Source organism: Camelus ferus, chromosome 21 (assembly GCF_009834535.1).
Source record: "Camelus ferus isolate YT-003-E chromosome 21, BCGSAC_Cfer_1.0, whole genome shotgun sequence".
Classification (NCBI taxonomy): Eukaryota; Metazoa; Chordata; class Mammalia; order Artiodactyla; family Camelidae; genus Camelus; species Camelus ferus.
In genome coordinates, this window is record NC_045716.1 from 14,953,390 (window position 1) to 14,969,592 (window position 16,203).

Below are 16,203 nucleotides of genomic sequence, written 5' to 3' on the forward strand. Positions count from 1 at the left end.
GTAAGATTTACGGCACACACACCCGAAAAGGAGTGAATAGCAATGGATCACTCAATTAGTGGCAAAATTGAAATTAGAATCTGATTCCCTGAAGCCAAGGTTGTTTCTTTGAAGCTTGAAGGTTATTTTCTTTGAGTGTTACTAATCTGCAGAAGAAACTGACCGAGGGTCAAAAAAGGAATTTAGTTTGCTTTCCCCCATCTTTTCAAATCAAGACAAATAGAAGCCCATTAACCTACCTTAAAAAAAATTAATATGAGAAGCATTCAGCTTTAACCAGTGTATCCAACTGATGATAAAAATACACGTAAGAGCGTCTGTATATTGTCAGTGAGTGGAGACTAATAGAACGGACAGAAAGAAAGGGTGAGGGAGGAGGAGAAACAAGAAGAGGAAGGAAGAGATCAAAGGAGGCATAGAGAGAGGACCAGAGCAGAACCCGAGAGTGTAAAGAGAGACCGACGGGAGGGAAAATGCTACCTTTTCTGACCTTTTAAATAATTATTCCATTTAAGTGTCACAAAACAGTCTCAGCTAAGTACTATAATCCGCACTTTACATATAGGGAAACTGAGGCTTGGTAGGCTGAGAAATATGTCTGATGTTAACTAGCTAGGAAGTGGCCATGCCCAGTTTGAAAAAGATTTATTTGACTCATGATTTTTGGTCTTCTCCTATTTTCTTTTCTATGTTCTCTTTCTCTTCTGTTTCTTCTTTTTCTTCCTCCCCTGCTTTAATCTCTCTTCTCTTTCTTCCTTTACTTCTTTCTTCCTCCCCTCCCTCCCCCCAACCGTGAATATCATTCTCAGCTTGAGGCTTCTTGGTGTATCTCTGTTGGAGACTTTGGAGCATCAGCCGTGTTTTTGCTGTCAGCCCCTTCTTTGACCTACTTTGAGAGATCAATAATATCACTTGCGTGACAAACCAGATGTCCAGCATCCAGTTCCAGTTCATTCTGCAGCCTCTGTGGCTCCTTATCCCCTCAGAGAGTAGGAGGTGGCTCGGAGAGTGGACGATGGGGAGGAGGGGAGAGGAGATGGGAGGCTGAAGTGGCTGATGGAGTAGCTGTCCCCGAGTTCCGGCTTAGCTACCTGCTTAGAGTAGAATTTCCTTGATCCTTGGGATTAAAAAAAAATATGTTTTAATATTGCATTCTGCTTATTGCTACTGAGAATAAGAAGATGCAAACTGTAGCTTTTGAAAGGATAGGAACTAACCCAATAGAGACTGTTCTCCCAATGAAGAGGACAGAACTGGGGAGGGGGTCTGCCTGACATCCTAATGTATAGACCCAGGGGGTTCTTTGATAGAAACCCTAAGTTTTGGGAGGCTGAGATAATTCCAGCCTACCCCTTTCCCTATGTACCCTTCCCCACCCCTCCAATTCGGCTGCTGATTCTGAAATGTCATCTAGGTGACATTCCTCCACCCTTTCACTGACTAGATACTCACATGGCTCCCCGAAGATCTTCCCTGACAAGTCAGATCAGGTGATGCTGCATTCAGGCCGGTGCACTGGGGGCAGACCTAATGGGACGTGAATGCCAAGGATGATGCATAGGATCTGACAGAAGGAGTTTTTAGAGTAATGTGCTTGCTACTTAACTGTTGCATGCTCACGGTTTATTTGAGGTAGCAGGTGGAGGAAGGATACGGGAGACTGAGTGTAAGGAGACAGTGGGTCATTAAAAGAAAGGGCAGAACTGGAGGTTATTCAAGCTTACAATGTACGCTTCTTAGCGTGGTCACCAAAATGAACTGGAAAGAATATGGACTAAAAAACCCATAGTTCAGCACAGGCATAACCAAACAGCTCTGCTTTCTTGGTTTCATCTGTTAACAATACAAGGTCCCTGATTCATCACCATGATGATGCCCATTTTACAGATGAGGAGACTGAGGCTTAGGTAGGTAACTAACTTTCCCACAGTTGTCCTGGGCCTACGGTAACAGCTGCACATCCTTGTTCCTGCCAGCTGTGCAAGAAGAGAGGCAGAGAAGCCGGGAGCGGGCAGAGAGTGAGGCAGAGTGTGCCAGCAGTGGCCATGAAGACATGCCTGTGGAGAGGATTCTAGAAGCTGAACTTGCCGTTGAACCAAAGACGGAATCCTACGGTGACATGAACACGGAAAACTCGGTATGTGGTCTTGGGGCTTCCCCTATCTCCCATCTCCTGGATGGGGCTGGAGGTGGGGAAGGGGTTGTGTCTGAGTCCCAGAGCCTTTCCTTCAGAGTCCTTTGTTCTCCTTTCAGACGAATGACCCTGTCACCAACATATGCCATGCTGCTGATAAGCAGCTGTTCACGCTCGTTGAATGGGCCAAGCGCATCCCCCACTTCTCTGACCTCACCTTGGAGGACCAGGTCATTCTGCTCCGGGCAGGTAAAGGAAAAGGACAGAAGGATCCTTTCTTCTGGGGACAAGCACTGGGGCTGCCACTTTGAAATTAGCACTTGGGATCGTAAAACAAGCAATCTGTTGGGTCTGTAACCCGTCCAAGCTGTGCACCTTGTTGTGACAGGATAACTCTATGCAAGGTTGTTCTTTTTTATATTATTTGTGGGTTCAAATTTGGATGGCCCTTCCCCAAACCCTTCATTCCCAGATGAAACGCTATTTGTTAATGGAGGAGGAAGATTCTTTTTCCATGCAGATTTTACCCTGGCTTTATAATTTGCATTTAATTTTCAAAGACAGTTCAAACATTTTTATTGAGGACAGTCTGAAGCTGTGTCTCTTTATTGTTATGAAACTGGAACAATAGAGATAGTCCCATTTCACAGGTGAAGCACGGGAAGCCAAATATTTTTGCTCAGGCTTGTACCAGATGGATTCCGGGGTCCCTTCCTATTTTAAGATGCTCTGTGCTGTAATCTCCCCATTTCTGGGACACGGTGCAGTTGACATATGCCAAATCTCCTCTTTGTCACTGAGCCAGCAGGGAAATTTCATGAAGACTGGCTGAGCCTTGGGAGCCAGGCCACTCATTTCATCCCTGTTAGATAATGAGTGATCCCTGAGTGTTGACAGAAAGCTGTATACAGTGCTGGGTCCCCCTAGACAATGTCAGAGATACAAAACTAGGTTGCCAGGTCCTGGGGGCAGAGACTGCACAGTGTCCTCGTTTTATCCACCGTGGCAGCTAACATAGTGACTATTACCTGTTAAATCTTCAATCCATATTTGTTGATGGACTTGGGGAGAAAAAGAGTGTTTGTCCTCAAGTTGCCATTCTGGGCTGCACTGGGGAGATGGTGGGAGAAGGGCAGAGCCACAAGTCAGAGGACCTCAGTCTTATCCTTTGTTTCTTCACTGACTTTGGCGTTGTCCGGAACTAGTTTTTGACCTCCCTGGATTTCTGGTTCTACTTTTATGCCAAGGCATGATAATATAAGAACCTGGATGATTATCAACGAAGCAAGAGTGCGGTCAGGTGTCCCTCAAGGCTCCCTTCTTATCCTTGCAGGGTGGAATGAATTGCTCATCGCCTCCTTTTCCCACCGCTCAGTTTCTGTGCAGGATGGCATCCTTCTGGCCACGGGTTTACACGTCCACCGGAGCAGTGCCCACAGCGCTGGGGTCGGCTCCATCTTTGACAGGTGGCTCTCTTCTGCCTCCAGTGCTTGTGTGTGTGTACGTGTGTGCACGTGTGGGCAGGTCCCTGTGGGTAATGCTGAGATGGGGGATGGATGGCCCACACAGCTGTATGTGGCTGGAAGCAGAGACCATTCAGCATCTAAAACATAAACCTGGGGAATGAGAAGGGATTAAAAGAAAGGTTGATAGAGAGGTGGAGCCCCAGGCCAACAGTTACTGGCAGACGAAAGAATCTGTGATCCCAGTGGGTTTCCAAGAAAGAGACTGGATTATTGACAGTACCCAGTAAGGTGGAAGAGGGGAGCTTGAAATGCCTTTCCTAGGAGGCAGGATGGGAAGAAGGGTGCAGGATCTGATGTTAGGAGTCCAGGAAAGATGAGCTGAAGGGTTTGCTAGACGCTGCACCAGGGTCCCTGGGGGAGGCCAGCAGCAGGGGAAGACCTACCACCGTCAGGCAGCAACAGCCTCAGTCTGGGATTCTGTGCCTTCAGTGGTGCTAAAGGGAAATTAAGCCAGGTGATTTAAAGAGCTGAGTGGAATGAGTAGAGATGAATGCCTTGGGGGTGACAGGGTGGAGAACTGGCAAAAAGAAGGATGAGGTTGAAAACAGTCTCTCTGTCCAATGCCTGAGCTCCGTGGTCCCTTTCTAACACCATTATAAGTGGCCTTCCAGGGCCAAGTGCATGTCTACTTAAGCTGTCTCTACTCTTTCCCTGCCTTTGCCCACAACATGTCCACACGGAGACCAACGTGGTCTTCAGTGAACTCAGCCCTCTTGATGGTGCCAGGAGATTTCCCCCCAGTCACTGAACACCGTCCTCCGCTGTGTTCTTCCGGACGTGCGAAGCCCTCGCCCTGCCTTTGCTGGCTGCATTTCTACCAGTTTCCCAGTCCTCTAGGCCGCCTTTGCAGCACCCTCTCTGAGCTCACTGCCCTCCCCTTGGTGCTCCCCAGGACCCTCACCATGCCGCTTATTGGCTTTGGGCTGCTGCTATGTGTTGCTTCTGTGTCTCCTCCTTCAATTCGGCCGTGAGCTCCTTGACATCAGGGGCTGCATCTGACTCATCTTTGTGCCCCTAGCACCTGGCACATCATCTAGAAAATGGGGTGGGTGTATAATAAGTACGGGTTGCATCCATTTTATCAGCCCTTGGCCTGGTACTCATGATCTTCTCATCACCTGCCATCGTTTCCTGCGAACAGAGTCCTCACCGAGCTGGTCTCCAAGATGAAAGACATGCAGATGGATAAGTCGGAGCTGGGGTGCCTGCGAGCCATCGTGCTGTTTAACCCAGGTGACTGCGTAGTGCGTAGCCCTTCTCCGTGGTCAGGCCCCCAGTGCGCTGATGTCTTGTGGTCCCCTAGCTCGGCTGAGGACAGAGAAGGCAGGGCCAGGAAACCTGCCCTTGGGGAGGGCAGAGCGCCGACTCTTCATGGCCTGTGCTCCTCCAGCCGTCTTGAAAAAAGTGTGTCGGGTGGACTAGGAGTGCGCATGCTGAGGGGCGTGTGGGGAAGACAGGCGAGGACAGAGGCCTGGGGTAGTAGTAAAGGAGGTGTTAAAACATGGTCGGGTTCTGAATGTATTTTTAGGCAAAGCCAGTGGGATTTGCTGATGAATTGCATATAAGGTGTGAAACAAAGAGAGGTATTAAATATAATTCTTAGGATTTTTTTTGTTTTCCTGAGCAGTTGGAAAAGCAGATTTTTCATGGACTGAAATGGGGCTCCTAAGGGTGGGTGGGTCGGAAACACCTAGACCTGGAATGGGTCCTCCTCCTTTTACTCACTGCCATTGGCCAAGTCTCAATCAAGCGGCCCAGCCAGCTGCAAAGGGGACTGGGGACTGTATGCAGCTGAATGAATGTCTTTACCCAGACATTCAGATCTGGGTAGCTGTCCAAGAAGCAATTGTTTACATGAGTCTGGAGTTCAGAGAAGAGGACCTGAGACGTACGTTTGAGAGCCGTCAGCCTAGACCTGGCATGCCGGGCTCTGAGACTGGTATGCACTCATCAGGGGGGCACACCTGAGGCAGAGCGGAGAACAGGGCTGAGGGCTGAGCCCTGGGGCACTGGCGACATTTAGATGTTGCAAAGAAAGTGAGTGAGACAGGGAAGAACGAGAGAGTGGGGTCCTGGGGGCCCAGGGAAGAGAAAGCAATTTAAGAAAGAGGAAGTGATCTGCCACGTCAGATGCTGCTGGGGGTTAAGAAAGAGAAGCTTTCAGAATTACATGGTGATTTATGCACGCGCTCCATCTCCTGAATTAGGTGGTCAGATAGTTGATGTAGGACGTGGGCCTGTCAGGGTTTTGTACCCCCATCCCTTCACTCAGTCCATGCTTAGCACTTGGTAAGCACTCAGTAGAATAAAACTCCCCTCCCTGGAGTCAGTGGTGGGTATTTTTGCCCCAAGAGTTTATTGGATAGATGGGGTACAGAAAGGAGAGCTGGGGCACAAAGAACCAGCTTTGTGTTTTTCACAATTGTCCCCCATCCAGCGTGTCTCTGGTCACTCCATGGGAGGTGGCCTGTGTAGTGAATGGGGACAGCCTTTGTAGTGGGGTGTCCAGCAGAGGTGTGTAACCAGTGGTTAAAATCGTCATCTTTTTCAGATGCCAAGGGTCTGTCCAACCCCTCCGAGGTAGAGACTCTGCGAGAGAAAGTTTACGCCACCCTCGAGGCGTACACCAAGCAGAAGTACCCGGAACAGCCAGGCAGGTGAGGGCTTGCTGGTAATGACCATGGCAACCCTTCTTATTCGCCACTGGTGGATGGTGACGTGCAGCAGGCACTGTCCAGATTTTTTCACAAGATCAAAGCCAATAAAACATTGGCTCCAAGAGGTCTGGTCTCTCTTGCTCACCCGCTCTTCAGCATTCCAGCATCAGAGCCTAATGCAGTGCTCGACACACACTACACACCTTGAAAGGTTGAATGAATATGCAAATGAACGAACGACTATAGGAATCATTATCTCTGATTTTAAAAAGGCACCTTGGCTCAGAAAGGTCAAGGAACTGGCCCAGGGTCACAGAGCCGGTGCATGGCGGGGCGAGGTGTGAACCCAAGTTTGTTTGATTTCAGAGAGCTTGTGCTTTCCAGGGGGACTGCACTGCTCTCTGCTTTGGCCCCAGGGAAGTCCCCCTGTGGTAGAAGGTACAGGCTTTGGTAGCTGAGAGGGGTGACCGCTGGCCCCGAGGGTGCCATCTGTGTAGCCTGGGGCAAGGCACTGGGTCAGGGCTCCTTCGCTGCAAAGGAAGACATTGGTCAGAGGATCTCTGAGGCCCTTTACCAGTATTCTGGAGTCATTAAGAAAATGCTTTCCTCAAATGTTTCCCCCAAAGCAGAGCTAAAGAAATGCTTTCGTCCTCTGCTAATTCTAGTTAAAAAGAGAGAAGGTGACCCTCAGATCTCACAGAAACCTGAAAATGAAGCTTGAAAAAACTGCTTTAAAGACATTGGTTTGTTTTTTAGAATTCATTGTATATGTTCCCAGTTCTCACGGATGGCTTTTATTCCTCTGTGAAGTCTCATTTCCATTAACCCATTTGTCCTGGATCATAAGCCGCTGTCTATCAGCTGTCCAGAGCAGGCTGAGCTCTGTTTTTCATCAGAGGCGATGAAGGCATCGGGGAAAGTGGGTCCCGGCCCTGTGGGAGGGTAAACATGCAGGCCTTGGGTGGGAGAGCGAGCAGGCTGTGACAGCAGACCTCTCAAACGTCGGTAGCTGAACACGGGTTTATTTCTTGCTCACAAATCAGTCCTGGGTGGGTAATCAGTCTAGAGTGTTGACTTTCTTCCACACCATCACTCAGGGACCCAGGCTCCTTCCTTCTTGGGGCTCCACCGTGTCCCGAGACGCATTGTGTTCTGCCTCCTGATGGTGGAGGGGGTAGACGGGGAGGAGCACAGAGGTGAGGCCAGGTGGGCAACCCCTGGACCTGGAAAGCACCCCCCTTTCCTTTACTCACTGCCATTGGCTAAGACTCGGTCACATGGCCCAGCCAGCCGCAACTGGGAAGTGTATGCAGCTGGATGCCGAGGAAGAAGGGGAGATGGGATTTTGGTGGACCCCTGGCAGTCTCTCCTACCTCTACAGTAGGGCCTGGCTGCCAGCATCGCTCAGCCTCTGTCCAGTGGGCGATGCCTGGAAACCCTGTGCTGGATGAACTGTACGAAATCTCCCAGCCGCAAGGCAGCACCACACGTTTTCTTGTGCGCAGTAGTGTGTGCAGGGCATCAGGACTAAGAAGGGCCATCCTTTCCCTGGGTGGAAAGTAGCTCTGGGTAGTGCTGTTTATCTCTTTTAACAAACAAAACTCTCTTTTTCCTTATTTTAAAAGCAAAGCATACTTCAGTAGGAAATTTAAAAAAAATTCAAAAAAATAAAGCAGGTAAAAAAATTGACCGAAGTTTTGAGGGTATATTTCTCTCTAGTAGCTTTGCGCATCAATGAATGCATACATAGAAATGTGTGTTTAGATAGGAAATCATACAGTTTAGTGTATTTCCTCCGTTAGCTATTTTAGGCATTTTATCAGATACTGAAAAGTAGAGAATTATTGATTTTGATGCTTTTGTATTGGGCGGATGCTTCCTAATGTATCTAGTCACAGCCCCGGGGTTGACATTTAGATGGTTTCTAATGAGAATCACTTTAAAAACCGTGGAACTAGCTGATTTCTTAGGAAGGAAACTGCCAGGGGGTGCCTCGGCTGCCTCCAGGCACCAGGGGGAGATGCCAACACTAGGGCAGGGCCTGGGGGTTCAGGGAGGAGGTGCAGAAGCCGGGCCCCGCGCATGTCCCTTGGGCGCGTCCAGCACTGCCTGGACGGAGGGTGAGCCCCCGAGGCCGAGTAGGTCCACTGGGGATGTCACATGACTCCACCAGGTGGGCAAGCGTGCTGAAGGCTGGTCACCTCTGGTTTGCAGAAAGTGGTAAGGGGTTCCCAGCACAGCCCGTGAAGGTGGTTTTCTCTTTCTCGGTGGTGGAGGGCTGCCACTCCGTGGAGACTTTCCAGAAGTGCACCTCCCAGGGGCGAGGCGTTCTGCTTCGTCTAGCCGCAAAGGAGAGCTCAAAACCCAGGCAGGAGGGTGGGGGGAGGGGTGGGAAGGGATAAATTGGGAGTTCAAGATTTGCAGATATTAACTACTGTATATAAAATAGATGAACAACAAGTTCATACTGTACAGCACAGGGAAGTATATTCAATATCTTGTAGTAACTTATGGTGAAAAATAATATGAAAAGGAATATATGTACGTGTATGTATGGCTGAACTATTATGCTGTACACCAGAAATTGACACAACATTGTACACTGACCATACTTCAATTAAAAAGAAACCCAGGTGGGGGACAGAGCTCACAGGAATATATTCTCTCTTTCGCGGAGCAGGTGCCTTCAAAGGCTGTGAGTCCCCCTTGCTGCCAACATGTGAGCCAGGAACGTGACGGCTGCCCCGGGACTGTGGCCATTAGCAGGCGTGTTTATTTCCACTGCCCTGATCTCAGCTCCTAAACCCGGGACAGACAGCAAAGAGAGCAGTGTTACAGTGTGGTTAGCACTTCACACATTGTCAAACTTTGGCATTTAGAGTAAAAAAAAAAAAAATCCACTTTCAGAGCTACTCTCAGCCCAACTTCACACTTTACAGAACACTCAACTCCTTTGCCTAATTCCATAAAACTGGTTCTTGGCAGAGCCACGACTAGGCACTCAGCCTCCTTATCCTTGATCTGACAGCCTCTCGCTGCACAGGGATACTGGTCAAATGCACTCAGAGGCTGAGTAATCCAACATTTTTGAAGGTTTGTGTTGGCCTTGGTCTAGACCGTTAAAGTTTCCACGTAGGGAAGTAATTCCAACTCTTTTAGATGGCACGACTTTATTTTTCTTATGTTCCCACATTTCCTTAAAACTTCATGTGGCTCTAATGTAGACAGATACGCATTTTCAAGGAGTATTAAAATTCCCATTTGAAAACGTTGCATGAAATGATGGCATGACGTCCAGTGAAGAGCCAGTCCCACCGGGAACTGCTGATTTCAAGCCATAGCGACCAACGTGGTTTCAGCTCTTGTCCTTTTTACTGGAAGTTGTGAGTAGAGTTATTTGATTTCCAGTCATCCTGATTAATAACATTAAACATATGCTTCACTGGCACAAAGGATTATGAGAGCCGAAGAGGGACCACAGAGGCAGGTGGGCAGTGTGGCAGACTGAGGGACCTGGAAAGGACCTTGCAGGTGTGAGGCTCGAGTCCTTCACACACTAGGGTCTCTCCCTTTGGTGAGCCTCACAGCTGAGGTCCTTCATTACAGAAGAGAGAGTGTGTGAGTGTGTGTACTAGTGTGTGAGGGCAGGTGAGAGCAGAGGAGAATGTGAGTGTGTGCAAGGGTGTATGAGTGTGAGTGAATGTGTGCGTGTGCATGTGCATGTGTGAGAGTGGGGAGGGTGTGCACGCGTGCACATGTGTGAGTGTGTGTGTGTGCATCTCTGTGTATATGATCTCCCCAAACAGACCACGGGCCCCTCAGGGGCAGAGTCTACTATTTTTTTTTTTCTTTCTCTCTCTCCCTAATTTAAAGATAAACACAGACTAAGAAGTGATGTATAAAGTGGTCATAGATTGGGAACAAAATCTGGTAAATGAGGCAGACTGAGGGCACATTGCTTACCAGTTAGTGTGCTGTGAGGAACGGGGGGGGGGGGTCTGGTGAGGAGGTAGGAACTGCCTATCCTGAGGGAAAGGGCTCACCTGGGCCCCAGAACCTTCTGCAGTGCCTGGGGGGGGGGGCGCGTGGCAGGTGCACACATGTGGTCATCCAAGCGTGAGGGCTGCCACAGCTCCTGCCCTTCGCTCTGCCATGCTCTGCTCTAAGTGCTGCCGCAAGTTTTCACAGGAACCCTCGGGCACAGAGGACGTAAGGAACACCGGCTCGTTAGGGCTGGAGATGTGCGTCCACAGAAGCAGGCTAGCTCTTCCTCTCAACCACCATGAGTGGGGGTATTGAGGGCCATTCTGGGGCATGGCCACAGAATTCAAGAGCTTCTCAAGAGGTCACAGGTCCAACTTCCACCTTTAAGAGGCTTAACAAGAACTCTATTTCTGACGCTCCCCAGGATTAGGGATTCTCCAGCTGCCTTAGTGTCCCCTTCCAGGCTCTTCTAATCAAGGAGCCCAGAAGAGCTGCCTCCTGCTGGCAGCTGCCCCATGCATGCACATCCCCAGGTCCTAATGTCTCCTGGCTTCCCCGCAGGTTTGCCAAACTGCTGCTGCGCCTCCCAGCCCTGCGCTCCATCGGCTTGAAATGCCTGGAGCACCTTTTCTTCTTCAAGCTCATCGGGGACACGCCCATTGACACTTTCCTCATGGAGATGTTGGAGACCCCGCTGCAGATCACCTGAGCCCCGCCAGCGACAGCCTCCCCACGCAGGACTAGCCCGGGCAGGTGTGTGTGGACCCCCGCCCTGCACACGTTCCTCCACCCTCCCACCCTGACCCCTTCCTGTTCCCAAAACGTGATGCTTCTAATAAAGAAATCTTTCTACACATGCGACTTTTATAGGTGGAGTTTTGTATGGATGTTAAAGGTAAACTTTCTTTGCTATTTAAGGGGATAGGGATCTTTCTGGAAGTCCTTGGGAAAACTAACCAAGCCTCTGTACATATAATTGGTTTAAATTATTTTTTCACTTGCCATGGAAAGCCAATGAATGAATAATAAAGTGATATATATGCTATTGGCATTGCTTGGAGCACGGGGTGTGTTATTGTGCTGCAGGGCAGTTATCGCAGATGTGGGGGGAAAGGCACTGGGGGTTAGGGAAGGGGCACTGGGGCTGGGGTCCTGCAACAATAAATCCCACAGTTAGATACTCCAAGTCTAAGCTGGGCACATCCAGCTTTGCCCCAGGGTAGCCCCTGGAGCGATTAAGAAGAAACATTGTTTTTCAGAGTCAGCTTGGTTTTTCTGTTTTTGTTTTTGTTTTTGTTTTTTTTTTTTGCTTTTTTCCTCTTAAGAATAGTGATTACTAACAACCTTGTCCTGACTGGGAGCAGTGGAGTATATAAGACCAAGAGAAGATGTTCCCTGATGGGGGAAAGTTCTTGGATCCAAGGAGTTGGTGGGAGGTAGTAACAAAGGAATGGATTTTCTGTCATTAACTGGCAATAGCAAAAAGACCAGAGTGCACCAAATTTGTTTTCCATCATTAGCTAACCCTACATAGCTTGCTCTTAAAAGAGAAAGAAAGAAAAATCTCTTCCAGCTTCTAGCTTACGATCTCCTTGTGTCTTAGAGTCCTTCTGTCTGCTGGACAGTAAGCTCCTTGAGGGTAGAATCTGTGTAGCTGACATCACAGCCAGTTTACACAGCCTGTCTTCTTCAAGACACATTCCTGCCATCTGCAGGAACAGGGCTTAATGGATATACAAATCTGTCCTGTGATTCTCATGGTGCCCCTTAGGATTGTAGTGTACAACCTGAGCAACTGTATGTGGCAGTCCTGCTTACCTTCTGCATCCCACCAGAGCCTGATCCCAGGGCCTGGCATGAAGTAGACATGTAGTAAATGTGTGTTGTTAAATTGGGTTCCACACTGGGAAGAATTTCCTAAAGGCCTTGGGTGGCAGTTGCCTCATTCCCCATCAACAACTTGTCCTTTCAGAAAAACTCCAGGGCTAACTCTCCAGTCCAAATACATCCATCAGGTGATCAGATAATTTTGGAGAAATAAAAATTGCTTTATTCCTGGAAAAGAATAGTTTAAGGATCCCTTAGTCTTGGACATTAAGCAATGGAATTACAGTCTTAATTATGCAATTTTTTCTTTTTCTTTTTTTAATCTACATTTATTTGTGAACCAAGATGAAACGGATTAGGATGGGAGGAGACTAAAATTTAACTGTGGGCTCCCTGACCTCTTCCTTCTGCCAGCATAACTCACTGAGCACATTCGACTGCCTTACAGGTAACATGGTTCTTCCAGGGAACGCACCATGCTCCGTGTGTGGTACCCCGAGCTCCATTCCACTCTTTGATTTCTTCCTCACTGAATCTTAGCTCTTGCCCAGAGCAAAATTCAGGCTGCTGAAGGCCCAGCGGGGCATCTACACATCCATCAGGGGATGTCTCCTGAAACTGCTGTCACAGAACCCACTGAGCTTGGCAAGAGCTGGCAGGGCGGGCATCTCTTCCCAGGCTGGTCCCATGACATTCAGGATCCCTAAGGCCACCTCCTTCCTGACCTGTCCCCCTCACACCCCAGAATGTTCAATCTTCCTTAAGACTCAGATCTGCAGTAGCCACGAGAAGCTTCCAGAGCCCACATCTCTGAAGAGACAGACTTTTCCCCATTCAGCTCATGTCACCACCTTTGACTTTGTAAACTGGGAATAACAATAGTACCTGCTCGTGGAAACCTGTTGAATTAAGTGAGAGGATGGATGAGACACACAGTACATGGTCAGCGCTGAATTCACATTAGTTACAGTATCTATCATTATCAATCCAAACACTTCCTCCAGGATTCCTGCTCTGAAAAGAAAGTCCTAGGCTCCATGGAAAAGCTCCCTCCCCACTTCTCTCCTCCAACCCTGATGCTTCAGGCTGATAGCTCCTCACACATCCGCCTCCTCCTCCTCTGTATTTACGCTACATCAGTGAGACACCGTCCCCTGCCCTCCTCAGAAGGTTGGTGTGAAAATGAGTTGAGATAGTGTTATGCACACTATTAGGGATTATTCAAAAGATGTCATTTGCAGAGTAAACATTTCTTGGCCTTGGCCATTCCTGTTCTCAACATTCAATGAAACCAACTGAATGACATTTGATGATAATTTTATATTACTTCCTTGCTCAAAACCTTTCAATGACTTCCTTTTGTCTGTTAAGTGGTGGTTCTCATCAGGGGGCAATATTGTATCCCTCTACTGTCCCCTAGGGGACAAGAGCTTTAGCAATGTCGGAAGAGATTGTCACCACCAGGGGTGAGGGGGTCTACTGGGTAAGTGCTGGGGAAACTGTTAAACATCTATGGTGCACAGGGCAGCCCTTACAACAAAGAACTGTCAGGCCCCGAATGTCAACAGTGCTGAGATCCAGACTCTGTCCTGAAGCATCACTAATGGAACAAAAACTTGAAAGTTCCCCTCCTTGTCCCACCTACGAGATGCATCCACAGGGACCTACTAAGGTAGGTGACGTCTATCTTATGTGTCTTCTTAAGCTATATTCATAGAAGACTGAAATTTAAGAAGAGAGTTCCTAAGAATAAGGGGTGCTTGGGGGCAGTGCTGTGGCTTTACCCCACCCCTCCAGGGGGCCCAGGAAAGGGGAAGGACCCTCATACCCAAGCCAAATGAGTGGGGTCACAGAAGAACCTCTAACTAAGACTGGACGTTTTAACTCCCAAAATGAGATGTTCTGAGCTTTGCCTGAGGCACCGTCAATGGGCAAAGAGTGACTAAAGGGCAGTTTGGAGGCTGTGGCTGGAAGAAAAGAAAGCCCTTTTCTGTCTACATCCCACCGGCTTTACAGGCTTTGCAACATTATGTGCTGGTCAAAATCCGGGCCAGGACATGTGCCACCTTGCCTCTGCAGTCTTTGGTTGCCAGTCCCTCAGCCTTGGCAATGTCATGCCTGCACCCCCCTTGGAGGTGGCCCAGATGGCCCACCTGAGCCCTTCAGCCAAGTGCTTCGGCTGCAACAGTTTTCTTTCGATTCTGAGATGAGCCCAGGTGTTTTAGCAGGACAGTGAAGGCTCCCCGAGGCGAGACCCCAAAGCAAAATGTGCCAGCGTTCTTCTTACACATCACACAGCACACTCACCTCCCACCTGCCCGAAGTTTTCTCCAACAATCTGCTAGCGATGTCTTTGCTCAGATCGTCCCCTCTGCCTGGCACGACCTCTGCACCAGCCGCGCTTATCCAAGACCGACTCATCCTGTAAGGCCAGCTCAAATGCCACATCCCTAGGAAGCTTGTCCTGGTCTCTCCATCTTTGTAGTTTTACCATTATTTTGTGCCTCGATTTTGAGTATATCTAATACAGTACTTTGCATTGCTGGCCAGTTGTAGGTCCGATCGACTTTACTCGTAAACCCCTTGAGAGCAGAGATCACGTCTGATTCAACTGTGTATCCACAGCAGCTCTGGGCAGAGAGCAAGTTGGCATTCAATAAATGTTTAGTGGGATTGGTACCTTTGGCTTCATTGCCAATAGATGCCAGCCTGTTGTGAGCCGTGCAGTTCTGCAGCCAGCCCAGGGGCCTCCTGATTGGAGCTCTGAGCCGGAAAACCAGCCGTGGGTAGACTGTTAGCAGAATTCATGGACACGGTGGGCAGTGACCAAAGAAGGTGAGGCAAGTTCTTTGCCTTCAAGATACTTATAAGTGAGAAAACAGAAAGCACCAGGATCATGGGATACTAAGAAATATGCCTACGACACTTTGGATTCACAAAGCACGTTAATTTCTGCAGTTATAATCTGGCCTCGGAGAAATAGGCAGGGGAGATCTTGTTATCTCCTTTCTAAGGATGAAGAACCTTAGACTCACGAGGTCAGTGATTTACTTGCCCCAGGAGCCCCTGGTGGGCAGTATGAGGACCTCAGCCACAGAGCAAGTGCCAGCTGAACTCCAAGGCCTCTGGTCCTTTATCTTCAACACTAATCTTATATTTGATGCCCAGTAAGTATACATAAATTAAGGGATTGGTAATAAGCAAATATAAAATTATAAGGAAGAGCGTTTCTGAGTAAATGTGGAACTTGGGCAGACAACTAACATTTAGCTTTGAAATCTTCAAGACTTTCGCTGCAACGGTATTTTCTTTGGTTGGTTCTTTTTTACATTTGTCTGCAGAGCTGGTTTAGAGACCACCTAAGAAAAACGGTCTCATGGTTCTATATCAAAAACTCATTAAATAACAACCAGGAGACCCAGATTCACACGTCACCACCATCCACCCAGAACCCGCTATACACCAGGCCCTGGGCTCTGTATTTCCATATTCCCCCTTTATTTCATCGCTTGTTTAGTAGACTTGGCTTTGCATAATTTTTGGCTGCTTCTGAAAATCAAATATACTCTCTGTGAATGCTAATTTACCACCACTGATGTAATTCAAAAGACTGGGACTCAGGTTTGGTCTCAAGGCTTCAGGCAATAAACCAACAATGCCTTCTCTGGGAGAAAGGACTGGGGCCCCCGATTTGGGATTAATTTAGGGCATTCCTGGGAGGAACTGAGTGGGGAGTGGAATAGAAATACCCCACTCCCCTTTTCCCCAAGGCAGGCGGGGAAGGCAGATCTGGGAAAGGAGCCTCTGCTAGCTTGTGAAGAGATGGAACACTTTCCCAGCCAGGGAAGAGCACCTTTCACCCCTCTCCATAAACTCCATGGGAATGTCTCCCGTGACAGTGTTGGAGCGCACAGCCATCTCCGACCACACTGAGCTGGCCCAGGTCCAGACCCCCAAGGGAGGATCTTCGCCGTCAGCGCAGCTGCTGGATGCTTGCAACCCGCCCAGCCCCAGAAGGACGCTCGGTGCCAAGATCGTTAGGCATGGGCGCCCTCTGCTGCCAGCTTGGGGCATC

General features: G+C 48.8%; 1 protein-coding gene across 2 annotated transcripts in view; it reads left to right on the top strand.

Annotated features, from left to right (window-relative positions):
* RXRG (retinoid X receptor gamma) overlaps nucleotides 1-11,352 on the top strand; it is a 41,916-nt gene extending 30,564 nt beyond the window's left edge. For both annotated transcript variants that reach the window (XM_006175933.2, XM_006175934.3), the window contains 6 exons: nucleotides 1,977-2,137; nucleotides 2,254-2,383; nucleotides 3,468-3,600; nucleotides 4,802-4,893; nucleotides 6,212-6,317; nucleotides 10,863-11,352. In XM_006175933.2, the coding sequence (XP_006175995.1) occupies nucleotides 1,977-2,137; nucleotides 2,254-2,383; nucleotides 3,468-3,600; nucleotides 4,802-4,893; nucleotides 6,212-6,317; nucleotides 10,863-11,010 (770 nt within the window). In that variant the 3' untranslated portion in view covers nucleotides 11,011-11,352. The remainder of the gene's footprint in view (nucleotides 1-1,976; nucleotides 2,138-2,253; nucleotides 2,384-3,467; nucleotides 3,601-4,801; nucleotides 4,894-6,211; nucleotides 6,318-10,862) is intronic.
* Nucleotides 11,353-16,203: the final 4,851 nt, after the last annotated feature.